Source organism: Aethalodelphis obliquidens, unplaced genomic scaffold (assembly GCF_003676395.1).
Source record: "Aethalodelphis obliquidens isolate GAN/ISIS:26980383/991018 unplaced genomic scaffold, ASM367639v1 scaffold30, whole genome shotgun sequence".
Taxonomy (NCBI): domain Eukaryota; kingdom Metazoa; phylum Chordata; class Mammalia; order Artiodactyla; family Delphinidae; genus Aethalodelphis; species Aethalodelphis obliquidens.
In genome coordinates, this window is record NW_020837974.1 from 16735295 (window position 1) to 16759377 (window position 24083).

The window sequence follows — 24083 nt, forward strand, 5'->3', positions numbered from 1 at the left end:
TTATCCCTGTGTACGTGCCTCTGATCATTTGCTTTGTCCCTTTATTTAGATGTGACTGATGAGATGCTGAGTTTCTTCCTCACTCTGTTTCGAGGCCTTAGAGTACAGATGGGCGTGCCTTTCACTGAGCAGATCATACAGACTTTCCTCAATATGTTTACCAGGTAACCACAGACCCGCTGTGTCCAAGGTTTTCAGACTCAACCTGAGAAGTGGTGCGACCTGGCTACAAAGTGTGGGACTTTTTGCTCCTTTCCTTCACTTGCCACAAGTGTTGGTTTTCATACTGCTCCCCAGAGAAACATTTTCTTGGCTACTGTGTGCTTTCTCTGTCTGCAGAGAACAGTTGGCCGAGAGCATCCTCCACGAAGGCAGTACTGGCTGCCGGGTAGTTGAGAAGTTCCTGAAGATCCTGCAGGTGGTGGTCCAGGAGCCTGGCCAGGTGTTCAAGCCCTTCCTCCCCAGCATCATCTCCCTGTGCATGGAGCAGGTGTATCCCATCATCGCCGAGGTATGAGGGGCTGGGGTGGTCCACTGTGCTGCCTCCTGCCTGAGATGGGGGACGGAATGAAATATTGAGGAAAATGTGTTGTGCTTTAAAGCTAATTTGTTAGTTATTTTATTTTTCTTATAAAATAATTTTTTTTCTGAGAAAGAATGCCATTAGCTTGATATGGTTTTTTTATATTGGTTGAGTTAATTAGAGCTAATCTGGTGTAAGCATAACAGGTTAATTGTCACAAGGTTGGTTGGTAAGTAAGATCAGTGTCCCATGGCAAACAATGTAGAACTTTAGGTGAATATATGGTTTTCTCCAGCAAACATAACAAATGTTGTAGTAATAACAGTTCATAACACTTTCCTATTAAGAAATTTCATGATCTCAGGGGTACAAAACAAGTTCTTAGAACCATTCAAAGCTTTCATCATTAGAAAGCTCTTTGTCCTTCTTAGAAAACAGCCACTCAGCATGACAAAATTCAGAATAATTATATATTTAACTTAAGTTTTCTGTAATAGTTACGTAAATAAGGGCTAACCTTCCTAACTGCCCAGACTAAGGCTTAAGTAAGTCCAGTTGCTTTGCATCATTAAACACACCTGCGCCCTCTGAGGATTCCTGCCATGGAAGTTGGTGCCCCCTGGTCTTAATTTAACTTTAATCAAAGCTGAATTAAATAGATCTGGGCCTTATAATTTTTAATTCTGCTGAGACCTGTGGAATAATGTGACCTGTCATGCTCTTCAGTGACTTGGAGATTTTTGGATAAATGTGAAAATTATTGCTGAGCCTGCCTCCCTCACCCTCTCCTCTTGCCAGTGAGAAAGGAGACAGGCTGGGAGAGCAATTAGCGCCACACAGTCCCTCCCCCGAGGTGCTGCTTCCACCTGGAGGCCCTCTAATGCTGCTGTTGGTGGTTTCTAAGTGCTCTTTAAACTCCTTTTCTATAGAGGGCAGAACCTCTTTTAAGCCTTCTTGTTTGTCTTTATCCTCAGAGGTTGCATAAGGCCAACAGGTTAGCTGGGACAGCTTTTTTTTTATACTGGCAAAGGAACAGCACCACCAAGAAGATGTGACAGATCAGATCAGCTGCTTGCTCGGCAGGAAATCCATATTCCTAATTGTTTTCCATTTAGTAGCCTTTTTCTCTTAGCTTAAAAAGCTGAGTGCTTCCATCAGAAAAAGGGCCCCTTGGCACCGACCCAGGCATTCTGTGTCTCAACTGCGGCCATGTCTCTGCCGAAGAACTCCTCGTTTGAACTGCTGGCCCACAGGGGGCTTGACAGGACGAGAGTGAGGGTGGAAAGCCAACACGCTGCTGGCTGTTAGGAGGCATCTCTCAGGCCTCTTCGCTGCTCTGGGCCCAGGCTGTGAGTGGCTCCCTGAAGGTTTGAGGGTCTGTGTGTGTCTCCACAGCGCCCCTCCCCTGATGTGAAGGCTGAGCTGTTTGAGCTCCTTTTCCGGACGCTCCATCACAACTGGAGGTACTTCTTCAAGTCCACCGTCCTGGCCAGTGTCCAGAGGGGCATTGCTGAGGAGCAGATGGAGAATGAGTCTCAGTTCAGTGCCATCATGCAGGTAATGTGGCAGAGCTGGTGAGGCTGCCTTGTGATCCAGGAACAGACGGGCATCATTCTGGACACCAACTGGGTCCACTGGCCGACTGTCCCTTGCTTTGCTTCTGTGGCATATGGTCCCACTGCCTCTAACGTGGCCACTGCAGCAGGCGCCACACAGTGGCACTTTGAAGCCTCGTGGTCTTGGGTCTGAAGCTCAGCTCTACCTCTTAGTACCTATGAAGTTAGTCAACTTCTTGGAGCCTCAGTCTCTCCATCTGTAAAGTAGGGATAATAGTGCCTATTTCGTGGGTTTGTTGTGGGGTTAAATGAGAGTGTACACAGCGTTCCTGGCACCCAGGATGCTGGATACATCTCAATTCCCTCTGCCTTATAGCAGAGTTGCCCCACGTGTGAGGAGGTTGCCCACGTCAGGACCACCGGGGGCCCTCCTTACCTGCAGCAGTGTGTTAGTTGATCTGCATTTTTGAGAGATAATTCTGGCTTGTACCGTGTTGGGAGAAGCACTGCCCTGTGATTGTCTCCCTTTCTGATCAAGTGCAACTGTTAAACCCTAGAGAGTGAGCTCTGGGGGCTGAGCACACACCACTGTGGCTATAAGACCCCCTTCTCATAGTTTAGGAGCCCAGGGACGGAATGACGAGGCCATCACCGGCTTATTCTGGGGAGTGCCCTGCCCACCACTGGGTTTGCATTTCATTGGCCTCCCCCACTCCTCCTCAGTCACTTTCTGTGGGAGCAGGGCTCTTTGTGTTTGGGGTGGGGGGGGGTGAACTGGAAACTTACGCAGCCCAGAAACTGCAAAGCAGTTTAAAAATTTGCTATTGCTTAACCCCAAGGCAGAGGCAGCCAGGTGTGAAGGAGCCTTCAAGGATTTGTGGTTTATAAGATCTGGGATGCCAAGGAGAGGATGGTTTATGGGCGAGTGGTTGGCTTGAGGCGGGGAGGGCAGCCTCTGGTATCTGCTAAGATGGCTGAGGTGCTTGCCTAGAGGTGTTAGCTGCTTCCTTCAAAGACAGATCCTGTGAAGGTGTGGAGGTTTATTACAAAAGGTGCAAGATGAGACCAAATAAGTGAGGCCCAGTGGGGAGAACTTGGGAGCTCAGACTACACAGGAGCGTTCCAAAGATCTGACCAGACAGGCCAGGAGAATGAGACGGTAGGTGCCCCGCCCTGCATCAGCATGGGGAACCGCCGCCAAGTGTCAGTTCTTTGGGCGTAGGGAGGTGCCCTAGAAGGGCTGGGTCTGAGGGTGTTGAAAGGCTGCTTATAAATGGTGGTCTTATTTCCTAGGCTTTTGGACAGTCCTTTCTCCAGCCTGACATCCACCTATTTAAACAAAATCTCTTTTACTTGGAGACTCTCAACACGAAGCAGAAGCTGTACCACAAGGTAAGTGCCCCAGCTCTCAGATGAAGGTTTCTTCCTCAGAGGTGTCATGGGCCCAGGCCGAGGCCACCCTCCTCGGGTCAGTGGCTGCGGAGCACAACAGGAAGTAGGCAGGGAGCCCGCCCGGCCTTCGCTCACCCTGCTCTTTCTGTCTGCAGAAGATCTTCCGGACCACCATGCTCTTTCAGTTTGTGAACGTGCTGCTCCAGGTCCTGGTTCACAAGTCCCACGACCTCCTGCAGGAGGAGATTGGCATCGCCATTTACAACATGGCCTCTGTGGACTTCGATGGCTTTTTCGCGGCCTTCCTCCCAGAGTTCCTGACCAGCTGTGATGGTGTGGATGCCAACCAGAAAAATGTGCTGGGGCGGAATTTCAAGATGGATCGGGTGAGGAGAGAGAGGCCAGGCTAAAGGGAGGGCAGGCGTGGGCTCTCAAGCCTGGCACCTGTTCCGAGAGGAGGGGGCAGGCTGCCTCGCGCGTGCTTTGTGCCCCCGGCGGCTCCACTGTAGCTCGTGCGGCTCCTGGATGACTTGGTGCCGTGGCTGGATTGAGGGGCACACGCTGTCCCCCAGTGGTGGCCTCTGCAGCACGTATATTCTTTGTCTCAGCTACTGGGCCCGGTTCTGGCCCCAGCCGTCCGCCTGATTTGTCTCAGCTTCTTTGCACCCTGTCGAGCCCACCTCTGACTGGGGCCCAGCTCTTGTTTCCTCTGGGTTGTGAGCCAGTACGGCCAGGACTTGCAGACAGGCCATGAAGATTGACGCTTGGGAGCCCAAGCATCAGGGTTTAGCGGTGGGGCCCTGGGCTCTTCCAGATGCCAGGCTCAGTGGGGCTGACCTGCTGCCAGGCCCTGGGAGGAGCCTCACAGTGCTCATGCTCTTGCCTCCCACTGCCCACCCAGAGACGGTCACGTGGGCTGTTCCGCCTGGGCAGCCCCTTGAGTGGGAACTGGGGTGGTGAGGTCTGTGGATGCACGTGAAGCCATCGTTGCTAGTGTGTCCGGGTCCCGTGGTGCCCAGCCTCTCCTGTCCTGAGGCCTCGTTGCTGGGCCCTCATCTGTCCTCCTCCTTCCAGTTTCAGCTGCTGTAAGTCTTGGCTGTTCGCCCGCCAAGAGGCTCTTCCTGGAACTTTTCCTATCGAATAAGTAATTTTCGTCTTTCAGCCACTCACACTTGATGCAGTGACACCTTCTCTTTCTCCCACATCCTCTTGGTGGTGTTGACCCGACCGCCGTGCGAGAACAGCCCATCCACGTTCCACTTCAGCGTCCAGGGTTGCGTGTTGTTCTTGCTGGAGCAAACTCTTCGTCTTCCTTGCTTGTCTCGTCTGTGATACGTGTCAGGGTCGTTCTTTCTTAGACTCGGCTCCTGTTTTCCCTTGTCTTGGAAACTTTCTCTCCCTGGCGTTGATCTTGTTTTCTCCTGAGCTTCGTTAAGTTCACTTCAGCCAGTTGGGTATTTTGTCATCCTTATCCTGGAGGCCAAATCCTAATATTTAATGATCAGCTTCTAATGATGTCATTCTCAGTCAACTTCTTGATTTAAAGCAGTGGTTTTCAAAGCTATTGATAGGTATGCATCAGAGCATCTGGGGTGCGTATTAAAAATGCAGAAATATACTGCCATGTTCCATTCAAGACATTCGAATTTGGCATTTGGGCACCACTGATTTTAAAAATATCCCTTGGTTTGTTTTCTTGAGGATGAAATAAGTAAAGGACTCGGCGCCTTCATTCATTCATTCATCCATCCACTGTGTATTTGAAGCTGGCTTCTTCTCCAGCCCTGTGCCAGGTGTCCAGGAGCTCGTGCCTCCCTGCCTTTAAGGAGTCCTGCTGGGAAGATGGGCAACAGCGCCCTCTGTGGACCAGACTGAGCCAAGCACCGTATTTGCCTCGGCTTTTTTATAGCCTTCCAACAGCCTTCTGAAGTGTAGGTCCTGTTGTTTAACCCCACTTCACAGAGGAACCCAGGCTCAGAAGGGGCAGCAGTTGGTTGGCAATTACAGAACTTGGGATTGGTGGAGCCAGGAAGCGGGATCTGGAGCTGGGGCTTCTGGCTCCAGAGCCTGCCCTCACTGTCCACAGGCAGGGTGAGCCAAGGGCCTCAGAGAGCTTGGAGCAGAGGCCCCGACCTAGCCCACTGGAGCCAGGAAATAGGACGTATCCGAGTGGCCTTTTTGGAAGAGGCAGGCTTTGAGCTAAAGTTTGAAGAGGAGGAGAGGTTAGCCAGGTTGCCTAGGGGGTGTGGACAGGCACCGTTGATGTTACTTTGCCTGTGGACCTGCAATCCAGCCTTCAGTAATCCCAATCCAAAGATGAAGAAGCAGACCTCGGGTGGTCCTGTAGTGGTCCATGGTTGAATTTGGGCCTCCTGCTGTGAGGGGCCTTCTCTGTTTGTATTCTGTGGCCTAGCAGGCTCGGTGTCGTGAGACACACGGGCCACTGTGACTCTTGATTGGCAGGGCCTGCCTGGAGCCCTGGGTGGAGAAGGGTTCTGCAGATGTGGCTCGGCCGGCCGTGGTGGAGGGGAGCCGTATCCGTGCTTGGGAGCGACTCCAGTCTGGATCTCCTCCCTTCCTGACTGTGTAACCTGGGGCAGGTTTCTTAATCTGTCTGCGCTTCGCTTTCTTCATCCTTCAAATGACGGTACTAACAACCTGCACCGCAGGCTGGCAGTGAGGATTGAACAACTTCTGTCTCTGAATTGCTTGGGACAGGGCCTGGCACGTGGTGGGCACTAGGGCGGTATCAGCTGTTGTTCTTTTTCTCCCACCGTGCCTTTGCTGACACGTGGGGCAAGAGTGAGTGAAGTTTCGCGTTTTGTCAAATGTTCTCGGAGCTCCGGACGCCCTGTGGGACAGGAGTGGCTGGTGGGGTGGGGGTGATTTTGGGTGTTGGGTGGGGCTGGGCTGCAGCTGTGCCCCTGCCTTCCAGGACCTGCCCTCGTTCACCCAGAGTGTGCACAGGCTGGTCAACGACCTGCGTTACTACAGACTCTGCAATGACAGCCTGCCCCCTGGCACCGTGAAGCTCTAGGTGTGGCCTGCTCACCGCCCAAGGGACGTGGACTCCTGCCGCCGCCGCCTGCGCCACCTGCGCCTGCTGCCACGGGTGTCTCCCGGGCGGGCCTCGGCCACTCCTCGGCTTCTCACACCCGGAGCGGCGTCGCCTGCCCTCACCCCCCTCCACGCTCCTCTCCTGCCACCCACCCAGCAGAACTGGCTCCGGGGTGTCCAGGGGTTTGGAGCAGGCAGGGATCATGCGGCCAGGTACCGGGGAGGCAACGGGAAACCCTGTGGGGTGGTCCGTGCAGATCATGCGTGTATCAGTCACGAGGCAGAAATGCCAAGGACAGCTGTGACAGTGCCACCTTCTCACCATTCCACCTCCCCCCACCCCGGCCCAGCCGGCTAAGGAGAGGCTGATGCTGGAACTACTTTGGCACTTCTGTCAGGCCTCTCCCTCCCTCCCCCTCAATGCCTTGAAGTCTCTGCTGTTTGTCAGAGATTTGCAGACCTGTGGGGTTTTTTTTTGTTGTTCTTGTTTTCTCATCATTCCATTGTGATACTAAGAAACTAAGAAGCTTAATGAAAAAATAAAATGCTTATGTTGTTGTTATATAAACGCTGGTTAGGGAGCTTCTTTTCCACTCAAAACTTCCTCAAGGGCCAGCATCCAGGTGAAGGGGAGCGTCCTGGCAGGGTGCCGGGCAGCAAGGGGTGAGGCCTGTGTCGGTGCCCTGGGGGAGCCCCTCCGAGGAGGACTAACTTACATCCCGTCCTCTTCTCGACAACATCTTTATAACAGTGAGAAGACGCAGGGTCCCTGTTTCTCAAGTTCAGGGATGGTGGGGGACTTGGTCTGACATCTACCCTAGTGGTGGAGGTGGGCCTGGAGTCCAGGTGGTGTCCACACCCCTGCTTCTCAAAACGTGGGCTCCCACTGCTCCCCCTCCCAGAGAGTGGACCCCTCAACAGACCGAAGTCTCGCCTGAGGACAACAGGGAGGTGAAGGTCTCTTAATGGATTGTCTGAGAATGGGGGTTGGGGAGGGGAGGGAGGGTGTAGCTGTGTGAGGGGCGAGGAGTGGGTGGGACTCAGGGCTTGCTGGTGTGTCAGAGATGTGAGGCCTTGACCAGCTGTTCACGTGCAGAAATGGCACTTGTCCGTGAAGTTTCTAGGGTAACGGATCGGCAGCTCCTCCTGCTCTAGGTGTGACAGGGACTGGACAGACAGGACTGGGGTTGCTTCTAATGAGGAACACCACGCCTGACAGGAAGAGGTTTGCTCACCTGAAAGTGAGGGTAGGGGTGTTATGCGAAGGCTCATTGACAGAACTGGGGAGGGAGTTGGGGGCTGATGGCTTCTACTTCTGAGGCCTTTCTTTATAAGAATAACTTTGGTGGGAGTGGGGACGTGGGCTGGATTTGAGCTACGCGCACACGTGCACATAGCCCCTTGCTCCGCGTCAGTCACAGCCTCCCAGCTGCAGCTAGCCCCAGTTCAGAGTTCATAGAGGAGGGAATTGAAACTTCAGTCGCCCTTTAACAGAAGGGAATTAGCATCCAGTTATTCCTGGGCTATAAACACCACCTCACCTGCCTGCTAGGCAAGGCCGGGAGCACTGCCTGTGCCCGAGATGATGAAAGGGCTTTTTGAATGCCTAATGACCGAGGGGGTGAGGGAATGGGTTTGGTCGCCTGTGAGCCCCACCCTTGGATGGAACACAAGGCAGGACTTGGGATGGTAGAGGAAAGGCCTTGAGGAGTAAGGTGGGCTGGGATGGAGGATTTTTATTCTAAGACTGATGGGCGCGGCCCCAGCTGCATGGATTGTAGTGAGCTCCCAGTCCTTGGAGGTGGACAAGAAGAGGCTGGATGACCTGCAGGAAGGGTTCCTCCCCTGGGAGGGAGGTCAGACAGGTCTTGATCCGATTTCTCTTGACTGCAGCGCCCCACATAGGGCCTGGTACAGAGCAGGCCTTAGGACACCTGGGTGGAATTGGATAAGTTCTCAGGCCCTTGGCAAATCCAGAAACTGTCTTTGTGATCTGAGGAAGGGGATGGGGAAAGGATAGAGATGGACAAGAGGGAGCCTTTAGGTCAGATAATGGCTGGGGGTTTTCAATGAGGTGGGCTGCTTTCCCTGCCACCTTTGGGTGCAAGCAGTTTGTCTCGGCTCCATTTGATGCCCGTGTCCTGCTTTTCCTCTGGTTTATGTCATTTACATCCGCCAAAGGCACAGCCGCTGGCTTTGGGAAGGGTTCTGATGAAATTTTCTGGTTTTCACAATTTATGGCATTTTCTTCCATTGCCTACCATTGGCCTCACACAACGGAGGGTTGACATTTTTTAACAGCCTTTTTTCCCCCTCCAACTACAAAATGTTGTAGAAGAATATGTAAAAAATGCAGGAAAAAAAAAAATAGGGTCATCTAATCCCAGTGCCCAGAGAAAACCAGTGTTAGTATTTTGGTGAATTTTCTTTCAACATTTCCCTATTTGTCTGCAAACATGTATGGTTTTCCTTTTCCTTTTTTTTTAAATAGAGGTCCTGTTTTTGTAGTCTCCTTTTGATTTATTTAACATGACCATTTTCTCATGTTGTTAAATATTCTACTAAAACATGGTTTTTAATGGTGGATGGTATTGTAATAGGGAAGAACAAATCTGACTCCATGTTAGATCTGTTTCTTTTACTTTAATCTTTGTGTTCTGTTGCCTTTGCTTCCAGTTAAGAATGTTGCCCATAGCCTGAAATATACAGGACAGCCTATTCTCAAGGCTATACCTTTTTTTTTTTTTTTGCGGTCCGCGGGCCTCTCACTGTTGTGGCCCCTCCCACTGCGGAGCACAGGCTCCGGAAGCACAGGCTCAGCGGCCATGGCTCACGGGCCCAGCCGCTCCGCGGCATGTGGGATCTTCCCAGACCGGAGCACGAACCCGTGTCCCCTGCATCAGCAGGTGGACTCTCAACCACTGCGCCACCAGGGAAGCCCCCCCTTTTTTTTTTTAATTGGCGTATAGTTGCTTTACAATCAGCTATATGTATAGATACATATATCCCCTCTTTTTTGGACTTCCTTCTCATTTCGGTCACCACAGAGCATTGAGTAGAGCTCCCTGTGCTACACAGAAGGTTCTCGTTAGTTACCTATTTTATACGTAGTATCAACAGGTGTATATATGTCAATCCCAATGTCCCAAGAGCTATACCTGTTAAGAGTATTACACTTTTCTGCTCATACAGAGATAAAATGTTGCAGAACAGAGAATAATACTTGGCTTGTTGGAGGTTTACAGGAACATGGTGACCTGACCTATGGGGACAAAGGATTCCTGCACCAAGAAGATTGTAACAACCAGCCACACCCCTCCCTCACCTTTTAAAATGCTTTGCTGCAAGCTTTCAGGTAGTTTGGGGTTTTGGGGGGCGTGAGCCACCCATCTCCTTGCGTGGCCCTGCAATAAACCTGTCTCTGCTCCAAACTCTGATGTTTCCGTTTGGCCTCACTGGGCGTCAGGCACACACACTTGCAGTTGTTGGCAGTATTCTATCATATGGCTATACCATGATTTGTTTATAGTTTTTCTTATTACAAATGCTGCTGCAGTGAACGTCCTCGTACATAAATCTTGGTACTTGTGTGATTATTTCCATAGGTTCAGTTCCTACACGTGAAACTGCTGGTCAAATAGTTTTGAGGCTTGTGATATCACTGGGGCCTGATTTCTATTCAGAAGAAGGATGAAAGTTACAGACTTCAGAGTTGCAAAGTGTCTGAGCTGTAAGGCTCCACTGAGACCATTTGACCAAATCAGCCCCTAATTTTGTGGATCTTGGGGACCCTGAGCCCCAGGGCCTCCTGGCTGGTTAGTGGCAGCCTAACCAGGCCTCCTGCCCACTTCTGAGCAATGTTAGTGTCTCCAAGTGACACCTCTGCCAGGCAGCTGGGACCAGGGAGAGGGACCTTGACAGGAGCCATGGTTGGTGGTGGCTCGTCAATTTTACAGACTTACCAAATGCCTCCATAAGGCAGGTGCTTGGGCTGCGAGGGAAGGATTTGGAGATTAATAAGACACAGCCTGTGTCTGCAAGGAACTCAGACCAGTGAGGAGAAAGGCAAACAGATTGTTGCAGAATCTAAGTACTTAGGACTGTGATCAAGGTTAGGAGTCCAGAAGATGGACAGAGGGTTGTAGAACTAGGGGATCAGGGGAGGGCTGAGGATCAGGGGAGACTTCATTACAGGTGACGATCATCTGAGCAGGTCTCGCTTCTGGGCGAGCGGGCAGAGGAAGGCTGAAGACACCTTGTGACGGCATCTTAAGGCTGGCAACCAGGCTGGCGCTGACCGGAGACATTTGAAGATTGCCATGAAACTTTGGTGGACAGATGGGTAGGATGACTATAATTTTTTTTTCCCCAAACCCGGATGTCTTGAGTGAAAAGAGACATTATCACAGTAACTCTGGGGCGACAGGTGTAAACTGGGACTTCTGTTCTCCCTAGTCCTGGAAGAGAAAGTGTCCGGCCCTGGGAGGCTTGTAGTGTCTGGAAGACAGACGATCCCCGGCGTCCTTCCTTTCAGCTTCAGGTGCAGCTGCCTGGCTCATCAGGAGGGATCGACTCTGAGCTGGTCCCCAGCACTGAGATAAACATGACGAGCAACGTCGTATTCTGCACAGCCAGCATTTTGGTGGTTGCAGTTGGACCAATTTGGTTCATCCCCACACCAGCTCCAGGGGAAAGCTGGGGTCTTCCCTGACCCTCTGGACCTGAGCTGGCTGCCCTCCTCCAGGTCCTCCACTCAGAAGCTCTCCTGCACGCTCCTTGACAGCGAGGCTTCCTTGCTAACCATACGGTGCCTCTGTCCCCCGCCGGGATGAGACCTCCTTAAAGGCAGGGGAGCATCTGTGTCCCCAGCGCTCAGTGTAGGGCCTGGAGCAGGTGCCCCCAAAACACTGAGTGCGTGAGGATTTTCCAGATGTATCTAAACGGGTTTTTCCTCAAAGGAGGAAGCTGGAGTCACACTGAGGTCTCTCCTGGCGCTAATTTTTAACACAATGAAGCCGCGTCCTTGGTGTCTTCTCAGAACGCCTGGCCTTACTTTCAGGCTCCTTAGGGAAAAGCACTTGAGAGAACGGCTCTTCAGTGAAGGATTTCTTCAGCTCAGGGACTCCCTTTTCCGCTCTTCCCTGTCTGCATCATTTGGAAACATCTGTTAAAAGCCATGTTAATTGATTGGCTCGGGCCCTAGGTGGGGTGGTGGGTTTCACCACAGACATGGGTTATGCGGCCTCCTGGGTCTACGCCAAGAGCCCTGTGTGGTGCCCGCAGTGGGGGGCCACGAGGGTGAAAGATTAATTATTTAAACACATCCAGCAGCTCCAGTTTTCCTTCTCTTTATTGTGCAAACAATACATGTTCCTTTCAGAGAAACAAAGAAAATAGAAGTTTCTTAAGTCATTATAAGGACTCAGTGGGTGGCCTTCCAGACCTCTCCTTGTGTGTATGTACATGCACACACCTCTTCCAGGGTGTACAACATGATGTTATGTGTGTGGCAGGGTTTTGCCCCCTTAGGCCTCTGTGCATATACACACCTTTTGGTGGGTCACAGACCCCTAACGACCCCAGCTGTCAGGCTGTTTCTGCCTAAGCCGTGACGGGGACCAGTGAGGTAGAAGTGGCCTCTGGAACATTGTAGGAGGTAATCTGGGCCCTCGGCTCTTGGACCCACCTTGGTGTCTGGAGTTAGCTTGGGGCCTGAGGCTAGAGACTCGTCCAGAGGGGCGGCTCCTTCCGGAAGAACCAAGACAGATACTGTCCAATCTCGGAGCCCTTGAGGAAGGCTTATCCTCACTTTGCTGAGGTGGGGCCTGAGGTCCAGAGGCTGCAACCAGCCCATGCCCTGCCTCTCTCTGCCCAAGTCCTGAGCTCCCCTGGAGTAGCTGCGACCTTGCTTCTAGCCTCTGAAGGCCACTGGAGTAGAAGTGTTTCGGACTCCAGAGAAGGATGTGCACAGCATCTCCAGCTTCCCCCTGCTGAGCCTACCTGGGGAGGGGCTGGGAGCCCCGAGGACACTCTGGGGGCTGTTATTACCTTACTGATCTGTACTGTGGCATTTCCAAAAATGGTTCCCGCCTCCCCCGCTGCAGGACGAGACAGGCCACCACTGCCTTCCAGACGCTGCCCAGGGCTTGCTTTCTGCAGGCACCCACCCCAGCCCTTAGGATCCGCTGCTTTCAGAGCAAACGCTAACAGATAAGGAGACTGAGACGCAGAGAGGGGAAGTGAAATTCCCAAGGCCACACGGCAAGTCATTGGCAAAGCTGGGGTCCAGTTTTAGGTCTGTGTGGTTCCAGAGCCTGCGTTCTTTCTGCTATGCCCGTGCTCACGGAGGAGCCAGCCTCCGCTCAGCCTCACTGGGGAAACGGCATGCTGAGGGGCCTTGGAAGCTTCTGTGCTCCTGTCAGCCATTCCTAAGCTCGTTTCCTCCCGCCTCCCTCCCTCCCTCCCTCCCCTCCTCTCTTTCTTTCTGTCTCCCTTCCTTCCTTCCTTCCTCTCTCTTTCTTCCCCTCTTTTTCTTTCTCTCCTTTCTCTTTCTTTTTTCTTTCTTTCTCTCTCTCTCTTTCTTTCTCTCTGTTTTTAAATATTTATTTGGCTGCATCAGGTCTTAGTTGTGGCACATGGGACCTTCGTTGTGGCCTGTGGGATCCTTAGTTGCGGCATGTGGGTTCTAGTTCCCTGATCAGGGATCAAACCCGGGCCCCCTGCATTGGGAGCGTGGAGTCTTAACCATTGGACCACCAGAGAAGTCCCCTAAGCTCATATTCTGCTGAGCCGAGGAGACAGGACATTTGTCACTGTCACCCTTGAACTTGAAGGACATTGAGGCCCAGAGGGGTTATGTGGCTTGCCTGAGGTCACACAGCTTGTAAGTGGCAGGGCGGGAAACCAGGTCTACGGGATTCCAAATTCTGTTCCCTGCCAGAGGTGCTGTGGCTGCTGTGCCTGGAGTCGGATTTGTTCTTCCTGAGAGGAAGTGCTTGTGGATAGAACTGCTGGAGGAGTCCCAGAGCCAGAGCCTGAGCTGGCTGTGGGGACAGTGGGAAGCTGAGAGCCAGGAGTCTGGGTCCCTAGGGGCCCAGATTCACCGGGTCTGCCAGGTCCCATGCCTTTCTGGTTTTAGAGCCTGGGCATGTGAGGAGAGGACTGCTTCCTGACACACAGTATGCTCCACACAGTTGCTTCTGCTTCCTCTGGCGGCTTTGAGAGCTATTTGCAGAATCCAGTTTGTATAGATGACCCAGGTGGAGTGCACTTCTGGGAGACCCTGGGCACTCCGGTCCACCCCTGAGCACAAGGCTCCTTGGGGTTTCTCTGTGCACAGGGGCTGTGGAGCCAAACAAAGGCCAGCTGTATAGGTTTCCCTTAATAGAACGATGCGTGTCTGACCCACCCTCAGCTCAAAGGTGTGTATCGCTTATGCACCACTCACCTGTTCAGTCTGCCAGTCCATCACCAGACATTCACTGAGGGTTTATACTGTGACCAGTACTGGGTCGAGGACTAGGCCTGACGCGTGGATAACCATGGGTCCTGCCCTCAAGAAAGTGGTCCATGTTCTTTATATCATCTTAATTACGAGAGAGAGAGAGAGAGAGAGAGAGAGAGAGAGAGAGTGTGTGTGTGTGTGTATACAGTGCGCATGTGTGAGGTGACGGACAGAATATACTCTGTGCTCTGACCTGACTCAGATGTACGCAAAACGTACCTGTTTCTAGAAATCATCTCATTTTACACTGCAAAACTGGTGGCCGGAAAAATGTATTTTTTAAAAATTTTCCCATTAAACAGAAGTCATTCTCTCCAGATTTAAAACAGGCTCTTCTGGATAAAATATTCCATTAAAGTTCAAACTTCAGACAAGTTTTGTGAGAATTTCAAAAGGCACCTCTTCCTCCAAATAGGGGCAGCTCTGCACCAGGAGAGTGGAGTGTAAGCAAGATTTCACCCCACACTTGCTCCCTTAGCCAGGCCTTCTTGGATGGTGAACAACCTGTGCAGCTGTCCATGGCAGACTTGTCAAACTCCCCACTGAAAGTGTCTTGTCTAAAGAGGTCTCCCTTCCCCCCATCCCTCTTCTTTCCAAGAGTGCTTTTGGGGGGAGGCAGACGTCTTTATGGGGTTGGGGGAGGGACATCCAGGTCTTGTTTTGGACTTTGGATCCTCAGACTAAAAGGCCACTATTAGATGATCATGGTCCCCTCAGGACTGAATATCCGAAACGGACTGAATCCTGTGTCTGAAGCTAAGTGTGTCTGCGTGCCAGACCCTTACCTGTGACATCTGACCTTTACCATCCCCACCAGGACACAGCAGGTTGTCACCGGCGCCTGAAGTCTCCACCTTCCCGTTAGCAGAGTAGAAAATCAGAGTGAGTGGGCTTGAGGACTCGATGCTGTTTGGTGCCCCAGCAGTTAAGTGAGTGGTGGAGCAGCTCCTGCCTTTCCAACCCTCCAGGCCGGGGGTGGCCTGTTGCCCTGGGGCAGGCCTCAGGCCCCTGTTCTTGAGCCTCAGCTTTCCTCCCCTACCCTGGGGACCGGGCTCCGGTGGCTCGGCCGCCTCCCTCCAGTCTCCCCGGGCCCTGCGGGTTAGGGCTTCCCCTCCCACCTTCAACCACCCCCCGGGGTGGTTGTTGCTCAGCCTCCTCTCCATCTGCTTCACCTCCCTGTAGTTCACCTACAGCTCTCATCAACACCTGACCTGTTAGGGTCTTTTTTTTTTGGTGTGGGGGGTAAGTGGTTATCATTAATCTCCCTTCAAAACAATGGAAGATTTTAGAAGGCAATAAACCACTTGTAGTGGTTGAATGATGACCCCTTCCAGCCAAAGATATGCCCACGTCCCAGAACCTGTAAATGCGACCTTATTTTTTATTTTTTGTGGTACGCGGGCCTCTCACCGTTGTAGCCTCTCTCGTTGCGGAGCACAGGCTCCGGACGCGCAGGCTCAGCGGCCATGGCTCACGGGCCCAGCCGCTCCACGGCATGTGGGATCTTCCTGGACCGGGGCACGAACCCGTGTCCCCTGCATCGGCAGGCGGACTCTCAACCGCTGCGCCACCAGGGAAGCCCAATGCGACCTTATTTTTAAAAAGGGTCTTTGCAGATATACTTAAGGATCTAGAGATGAGACCACCCTGGATTATCCAGTGGGCCCTAAATCCAATGATGAGTGTCTCCAAAATATGTACCCAGAGGGGAAGGTGGGATGCAGAGATTGGAGGGATGCGGCCACAAGGAACGTCGGGAGCCACCAGAAACTGGAAGAGGCAAGGAAGGATCCTCCCCTGGAGCCCCCGGAGGGAGCATGGCCCTGCCGACACCTTGAGTTCAGAGAGAATACGTTTCTGTTGTTTTAAGTCGCTCAATTTGTGGTACTTTGTTATGCAGCACCAGGCAGCGGAAATAGTTCTGTAGCGCCAATACCCAGAACAGGGCCTGGAATGTAGCAGAGCAGCGGGCAGCAGGCTTTCTCTGGAAAGGGCCAGAGAGCAAACATTTGAAGCGCTGTGGGCTGTGGGCCGTACGTCTCTGTTGCGACAACCCAACACTGCCCTGGAGCCTGCAGGCAGCCACAGATAACACGGAAATGAAAGGGCATGGCTACTTTCCAATCAAACATTATTTGCGGACACTGAAATTTGAATTTCATATAATTTTCATGTGTCACAAAATATGATTCTTATGTTGATTTTGTTTCGACCATTAAAAAATGTAAAAACTGTTCTTAGCTTGTGGGCAGAATGCAGCAGGTGGAGGGCTGGATTTGGCCCATGCGCCTTGGTCTGCTGCTTCCTGTAACAGAGGCTCGATGGGGACTTGTTGAAGGATTGAAACATCAGAGACGGCAGCTGGATGCTCCAGTCAAGTAGCCCAGAGACCGAGATGAAACCATTTGCAGACTAAGCGCCTGGAGGAGTAAAACAGACTTGGATTCTGGGGCCCTGCAAACTGCTGAAAGCAGAGGCCTCACCCCAGGATCTTCAGCCACAGGGAGGAACAAGGACGTTTGAAGGCTGATCCGGTCAGTCAGATGCCTGGCTAGGGAGGTGGTTTCCAAGTCCCCTGGTGGCTGGAGCGATGGAGGATGCAGAAGGAGGCAATGACGGCTCCCTACAAAGATCAGATGTTGAGCTGTTGGTTTAGTGACAGTGGATCCTGGGATAACGATCTGGTAGAGCTCTGAGGACAGTGGAACTAAAATTCTAACCCAGTGGTGGCAAACTCCAGTGCCTGCTGGGATTAGGTCAGGGATAGGAATGAGCAAAGTAGATCTGATGTAAGACAATAGGGAGTGGTGGGGACTGTGGCAAAGTGGAAAGACTATCCTATCTAAAACAGTGACTCAGTTCCAGCCAGTTCTGCCAGCTGGGAATGCAGGCCCAGTGCTGGCAGACTTTTAGATTGTCCCTAAGAAACTGGAGAATCCAATTATTTGTATTCGATCTCCTGATTTAAAATCTTGGCTCACATTAAAAAAAAAAAAAAAAGTCATACCAGGAGTTTTCCATAGGTTAAGTGGACACTGTCGTACCCATCTTACGTTCAGAGGGGCTAAGTTGCTTGACCAGCAACACATATCTACGAGATGGCCAATCTGGATGTGGGTGACATCATAGTCTTCCAAGTGGGGGCTTTGTGTGGCCCCATTCCCTGAGCAGAGTGGTCCAGGGGGCCCAGAGGGTCTCTCCAGCTAGGAGGTCTGGGTCCCTGAGGCCTTCAGTCAGAGGGGGCAGGAGGGGGGTGTTCAGGTTCCGGAAATGACGTAGCCACACTTGACCCTCCTTCTTGGTTGATGGAGAAGTGGCTGGGTACACACTCCCGTGTCTGATGGAAGCAGCTGTCACTCGTGTCTGTGAAGGAGGCAGTTTTCTGCGAAGAAACCTTGGGAAATTGGATGTGGCTGCTGTGCCTGCATTCTTAGGGGCCTGGGAAAGCACTTTGCATGCAATTAGCAGATGAGACAGCCCCTTCTGCCACCCCCGACCCGCCTCTTCACCCTGTCATTTCACAATTCCTCCAGGACCGGCGATGGCGATAGTGGAGAAGGATTTGCTTTTAATGGGTCTGCCCGGAATTGCCTTATTTTCTTGACATTGACAAGCTAGATCCCTTAATAAAAGTTTCATGACTCAATTTAGTGAGGGAGACATGTAATCCCAGCCCCTACCGTCCTGATCTCAAAGATTATCCCCGGGCGTAGGTCCCAGGAACATTCCTGTGTTTGACACGAGCACTGTCTCCAGGGGCATTGCCTGCTGAGTCGCCAGGGCACCCGTGGGCAGAAAGATCCGCCCACTGCCCGGGAAGGCCTCTCTGCCATTGCTTCCCTCTGCCCTCTCGTGGTGGTCATTGGCCATTTTGGCCATCCGGAATCTGTTCTCTTGTATCTGCCCTAATCACCTGTGGGGATTGTTTGCAGACCTACCAGCCCTTTGCAATACTCCCTCTCCCTTTAGATCTGGGCAGAAATGCTTAGACCAATAGAATGCCTGGAAGTGACTCCATGTGTGTGCCTAGGGCAGAGCTTAGGAGGCCTTGTGGCTTCCACCTGTGCCTTCTAAGACCTCCAAGACACACGCAAAACAGGAGCCCCGTCTAGCTGACTGGAGGGGGTGCTCACGTGATGAACTAAGGCACCCCACCGAGCATAGTACCAGCTTCCAGGTGTACAAGTGAGCTCCTCATCGATCCTAGGGCCTAGTCGAGCCATCAGAAGACTGCAGCCCACGAATGGTACCGGGAGAGAGAGAAGTATAGTTGTCTAGATTCCAACCCACAGGATCATGAGAAACAGTAATTGTTGCTAAGTTTTGCACGTTGTTAACACAGCAATAGATAATTGTTGTAGCCACCTCTCTCTGTCTCCTCCATGATGTCTGGGCAGGGACTGACCCCAGACGCAGCTCCAGGGGTGGGTCCTGACTGTCTTAAGCCAGTCGGAGGATCATTCTCTCTGTCTACAGTGAGACGTCAAGAGCCATCTGCTGGGGCTTCTGGGAAAGAGCAACTTCCCCATCATCGACGTAAGAGCTGGCGTGGTGTGAGAATGTGAGGTCAGGAATCCAGGCAGGTTGGACTTGGCGAGGGAGGTCTGTTGGTCTTGGCTGGCTTGGTCACGTATCTGGGAATCAGGAGGGGCTGTCAGTCAAGGTCCCCCTCCTGGGGCCAGCAGCCTAGCCCAGGTGTGTTCTGATCACAGCGACGACAGAAGTGCAAGTGGGAACTTGCAAGATCTCATGAGGCCTAGACTGAGGACCAAGCCACCAACATCTTGACCTCATGCTCTCGGCAAAGCCGTGTCCAAAGTCAAGAGGCAGGGAAGCAGGCCCCGCCCACTGTGGAAGGACAGTGTAAAATGGCAAAGGGTACAGATACAGGATGGATAAAGAATGGGGGCCAAGGATGGGATCTACCTCATTTATTCATCTCAACAGCATAAATCCACGCCCTGTGTGCCCACCCTTGGCTCACAAACCCCAGCCAAGTCCCTTCCTGGGGCAGCCTCCCCTCAGGGGTGCTGGTCAGGCGGTAGATTTTCTCTTCATGATAAACTTACCCCAATGAGGGAGCTCTCTCCCTTGCACTGGGTTGAACCCAGTGTTTGGTTTTCCTCACTCCTGGGGAGACACGAATGGAATACATCCCATTCTTCCTACTTCTGTTTCTCCATGCTTCACTGCCTTCACCTATTTTAACGAAACCCTCTTCTAACTAGGTAGAATTCTTTTCTGCTCAAAAACTCTACACAATGTTACATATCAAATTTATTCCATTAGGAAAACCAAAAAACAAACAAATAAACAAAACCCCCTCCCAGCACACAGAACAGAGTTGACCACTCAGAGAGTTGCCAGGTGGAACTTCCAGAAGTGATGGCTGCCAGGTCAAGGTATCCTGGGCCACAGGAACGGGAGTCACATACCTGGGGTTGAACTCTAGCTCTGCCATTGACCTTGGGCAGGTCAACTCCTCTTTCAGCCTCAGTTTTCTCATCTATAAAATGGGGATACAAGGGCCCCTGACTCATAGGGCTATTGCAAGGAAAAAACGAGGTCATGCGTATAAAGGTCTGGGTACACCTTATGGCCCTTAGTAGATGTTCAATAAATCGTCTTTCTCTTTGCTTTACTTGGGAGACTAAACCAGTAAAAGGAGTGTCAGGCAGTTGTGTATGTTGTGTGTGTGTGTGTGTGTGTGTGTGTGAGCATCTCTACTGTTTAACAGATTGTGTGGTAAAGGTAAGAGGCTCCAGAACATATGTCTTGATCAGAAACCCGAGGAAGATAAGGCAGTGCGAGCACAGGCAAGATTCACCCTTTTTCACTGAGTTCTGTGTCCTTCGCCTCCCATCAGAGTGTGGGTGTCCCTTGCGGCTGTGCCAAAACCACAGGCCTGGACTCAAATCCGCTAGAAGCTTATGGTGTCTCCTGGGTGGTGGGGGAAGCTCTGGTTCCCAAGTCTGAGGGTCCCCATGTTCTCACACCGGCCCCATCCACAGTCTCCCCTTTGCCAGTATCATCTGTCAGTCACAACAACGATGTCCTAAACATGCTGTCCAGTTGACTTCTCATGGTTTTGCCACGTCCGTGCCATAGTTTCTCCATCTGTCAAAAAGGTCTAGAATCGGACCTGCCTCACAGGGCTGTTCGTGGATATAGTAAGTTAATCCGTCTGAGCCCGCTTACAGAGTGCCTGACACAGAGTCCCTCTTCTCTATCACCGTATTTATGATTTATATTATTACTACTAAGAACAAGAACTTTGCATAGAAGACTCTTCAGTGATACTTTGTTACGAGATGGGGAGGGACCCTGAGTGTGACTTCAAACAGCTGCTGAGTCTGGAGATGAGGCTCATGTATTTAAAGACAAGCGCCCACATTTGCTGACCCCTTCTGGGGTGACACGTGACTGTCCACTATTTGCCCCCCTGAAAACAAAGCACCTAATCTGCTCCTCTAGGAGGAAGGTAACTTTTAAACAATGGGAGAGAATGTAACTGCTTTTTTACACCTTTGGAAAGAGCATTTTGAAAGCAGATGTTTGGAAATGTTTCCATTGTTATGAGCTTGTATTGCCAAAAAGCAAGGAAAGTATGTTTCCCTTAGAAACTCTCCAAGCCTGCACACTTCAAGAACTTGAAAACAGAAGATTCCAACCAATTTCAAAAAGCTTCCAAAAAGAAAACTTTCAGGGGGTTTTGAATCCATTTGTTAAAAATACATGAATACTAATCTTCCGATTTGTTTGCCGGACTTAGTGGTGGATATCTAGAAAGATGAATGTAGGTTAGCCAGATTTCACCAAAAACGTTCCCTATTTTGAGAATGGGACTAAAATATGAATATTGGTGTTTAGAAAGCACAGTCCAGGGCTTCCCTGGTGGCGCAGTGGTTGAGAGTCCGCCTGCCGATGCAGGGGACACAGGTTCGTGCCCCCGGTCCAGGAGGATCCCACATGCCGCGGAGCGGCTGGGCCCGTGAACCACGGCTGCTGAGCCTGCGCGTCCGGAGCCTGTGCTTTACAACGGGAGAGGCTGCAACAGTGAGAGGCCCGTGTAACGCAAAAAAAAAAAAAAAGAAAGAAAGAAAACACAGCCCATGAGGTGCTTCTTTCATTTGGATTTAGAAATATTTGTATAAATCCAAATGAAAGCGCTCTTTTCAGCTCTAACAGCCAAATCAAGTATGGAAGTAACTCTACACAGAACCAGACTCCTGAATCACGACAGCACAGTGTTAACCCATGTTTTTCAAAAAATTGAAGAAAGGGTATGCAGTTGCATTGCTAGCTGTAAAAATATGTTATAAAGAATGTATAAAGGAAGGCCAAAAGGTCTATTACACTGTTAGTAAATAAAATAAAAACATTTAAAAGTCGTGTTTATTTAATCTTTATGTCCTCCTTTAAATTCTTTTAGTTTCTATATATGCTTTATACTGCTGGTAATATATTTGTAATTTATAAACTTTTACGCCCACTTGGAGACCTCTGCTCTCAATCACCTAATCGAGTCCCAGGTGTCCCTCAGGTCGCTGTGGAGGCAATTTTAGCTTCTTGGCGGAGGGTGGATGCGGAGAGAGGGGGCTTTCTTCCGGGTCCAGGGAAGCAGAGCCTGCTGCCCCATTCTCAGCCTCTAGGGGGCAGAAGAGGGAAGCAAAAAACAGCTTGGGGGGAAAAAACGGACTCAGAAAGACAGCCCAAGAAGGGCTGGTTTCAGGAGACACCTTAGAATGTCTGTTTTCTCCCCAGCCTTCCTCACTGTCCCCTTCAAGACTGGAGTAAAACAAACCAGCTACAGCCCCTGAGGACTAAGAAAAATCCCACTGAGTGCTGGAAACAAGGAGGGGAGTCCGTGGGCTATGGGGCTTCCACCTGGACACTTGATTCACCTGAAGACGACAGACAGCCAGGCCCTGGACTCCGGCCCCTGCCCTGCTACTTCTTGAGCCTCAGTTTCTCCAGCTGAGATTAAGAATCCCATAAGGGTTCAGTTACATCCCTTTGGCCAAAGTGCCTGACGTGCCCTCGGTCCTAAATAAATGTTCCCACACTCTTTCTCGTGATGCATTCGTGCTCCATTCCCCTGAGATCTTCCCTGGCCTGTCATCCAGAGGACATCACTGCTGATGGCGGGGACCAGTGTGAGGCCCTCCTGTGCTCCTCCCACTTCTCTCCAGGACTGGCTCACTTCCGTTCTGCCCCGGATGTCAGAGCTGAGGTGGATTTGTTGGTCACCCTGTGGCTGTGGTTTCTGAGCACATTTTTTTTTTTTTTTTTGCGTTACGCGGGCCTCTCACTGTTGCAGCCTCTCCCGTTGCGGAGCACAGGCTCCGGACGCGCAGGCTCAGCGGCCATGGCTCACGGGCCCAGCCGCTCCGCGGCATGTGGGATCTTCCCGGACCGGGGCACGAACCCGCGTCCCCTGCATCGGCAGGCGGACTCTCAACCACTGCGCCACCAGGGAAGCCCTCTGAGCACATTTTTGAGTAGACGTCCTGTGGTGCATGTGTGCCCTAGCCTGTTTGTTCTCTGTGAATACGGCCAGATAACAAGCCCAGGCTTCCGTCTCATCACCAGAGCAGGTGTGGACCACAGCATGAGCCTCCTGACACACCTCCAGGACTCCTTACCTCCCAGCCACCCACCCTGCCGGCCCCCTGGGCAACCTTTCAGAAACACAGCCCTGGGTGTGTCATGCTCTAGGTTCCACAGTCGTCACTGGATCCTCATCACTGATGGGGTAAGACCTTAGCTCCTGGGTTGATGTTCAAGGCCGTGGGATAGGAGCTCTCCCCAACCCCCTGCACTCCAAGCGTCTTCTCCCTCCATGCCTCAGCTTCCTCATCTGTCAAATGGAGGCAACTAGCCTTGTGAGGGTTGAGAGTGACAGGGGATGGAAGTCTCCTCCTGTGAGGACGCTCAGCACGTGTTGATGCCCCTCCCGCTCCCCATTTACAGATGAGAAAGCTGAGGCTCTGAGAGGTAGGGGTGGCCCAGATGTGGCAGAGCCAGGATTAAAATTCAGACCTTCCACCCTCGATCCGGGACATCTGCTAACACATCCCAGCTCAATCGTCCCTCCTCAGTGAGGCCCCTGGTTGCTGTCGCTTGCATCCTGTTTTACCATCTGCAATTATTGGATGTATGAGCGGTTTCCTTGCTCATTGCTGTCTCCTCTTCTAGAACATAGCCCCATGAAGGTATGGACCTGGTTGGTCTTGTTCGTTGAAAGCTTAGCACAGAGCCAGGGCCTGTTACATTCTTCTCGAATAGTTGTTGGAAGAGTTAAGACAGTTTCAAAGAAAACTCCAGTTGATCACTTGCTAATGAAGTGGGTTCCTTCCTCCTCCGGAGACCCCACACTCTGGGACTTCTTTGATTGCACAGAGCTCCAGGGTCCCTTCCTCCCCTGGGAACACTGGCCCCAAGCAGCAGGCAGCCTCATAAACACACCAGCGTCGCGAGGCCAGCTTTCACTGAAGCCCTGGAGAGGCATCTGAACCAGGGAGTAAAGTGTGTATTAGGCTTAGATACCTTGGGAGTCAATGTTTAAAAAACCTCACCAGTAATTGGAAATTGGCTAATCCTTTGCTATAATTAGGAGGGCCTGGAGGCCGGAGATGCTCCGGTTTCCCAAGCTTTATTTTGAAGGCTTAGAAAACAGGAAGTGACTGGGCTTCCCTGATGGTGCAGTGGTTAAGAATCCGCCTGCCAATGCAGGGGACACGGGTTCGAGCCCTGGTCTGGGAAGATCCCACATGCTGCAGAGCAACTAAGCCCATGCGCCACAACTACTAAGCCTGTGCTCTAGAGCCCGTGAGCCACAACTACTGAGCCCCCGTGCCACAACTACTGAAGCCCACGTGCCTAGAGCCCATGCTCCGCAACAAGAGAAGCCACCACAATGAGAAGCCCGTGCACTGCAACGAAGAGTAGCCCCCGCTCACCACAACTAGAGAAAGCCCGCACGCAGCAACGAAGACCCAACACAGCCAAAAATAAAAACAAATAAATAAATTTAAAAAAAAAAAGAAAA

At 51.6% G+C, this 24083-nt stretch overlaps 1 protein-coding gene across 4 annotated transcripts in view; it reads left to right on the forward strand.

Moving 5' to 3' along the window:
• XPO6 (exportin 6) overlaps positions 1-22102 on the forward strand; it is a 121977-nt gene extending 99875 nt beyond the window's left edge. For 3 of the 4 annotated variants that reach the window (XM_027126548.1, XM_027126549.1, XM_027126551.1), the window contains 6 exons: positions 50-164; positions 340-511; positions 1919-2080; positions 3373-3471; positions 3627-3857; positions 6407-7096. In XM_027126548.1, coding sequence (XP_026982349.1) covers positions 50-164; positions 340-511; positions 1919-2080; positions 3373-3471; positions 3627-3857; positions 6407-6508 — 881 coding nt within the window. In that variant the 3' untranslated portion in view covers positions 6509-7096. Of the gene's footprint in view, positions 1-49; positions 165-339; positions 512-1918; positions 2081-3372; positions 3472-3626; positions 3858-6406; positions 7097-21796 lie in introns of those variants that run through there. The other variant, XM_027126550.1, reaches the window with a different exon arrangement.
• Positions 22103-24083: the final 1981 nt, after the last annotated feature.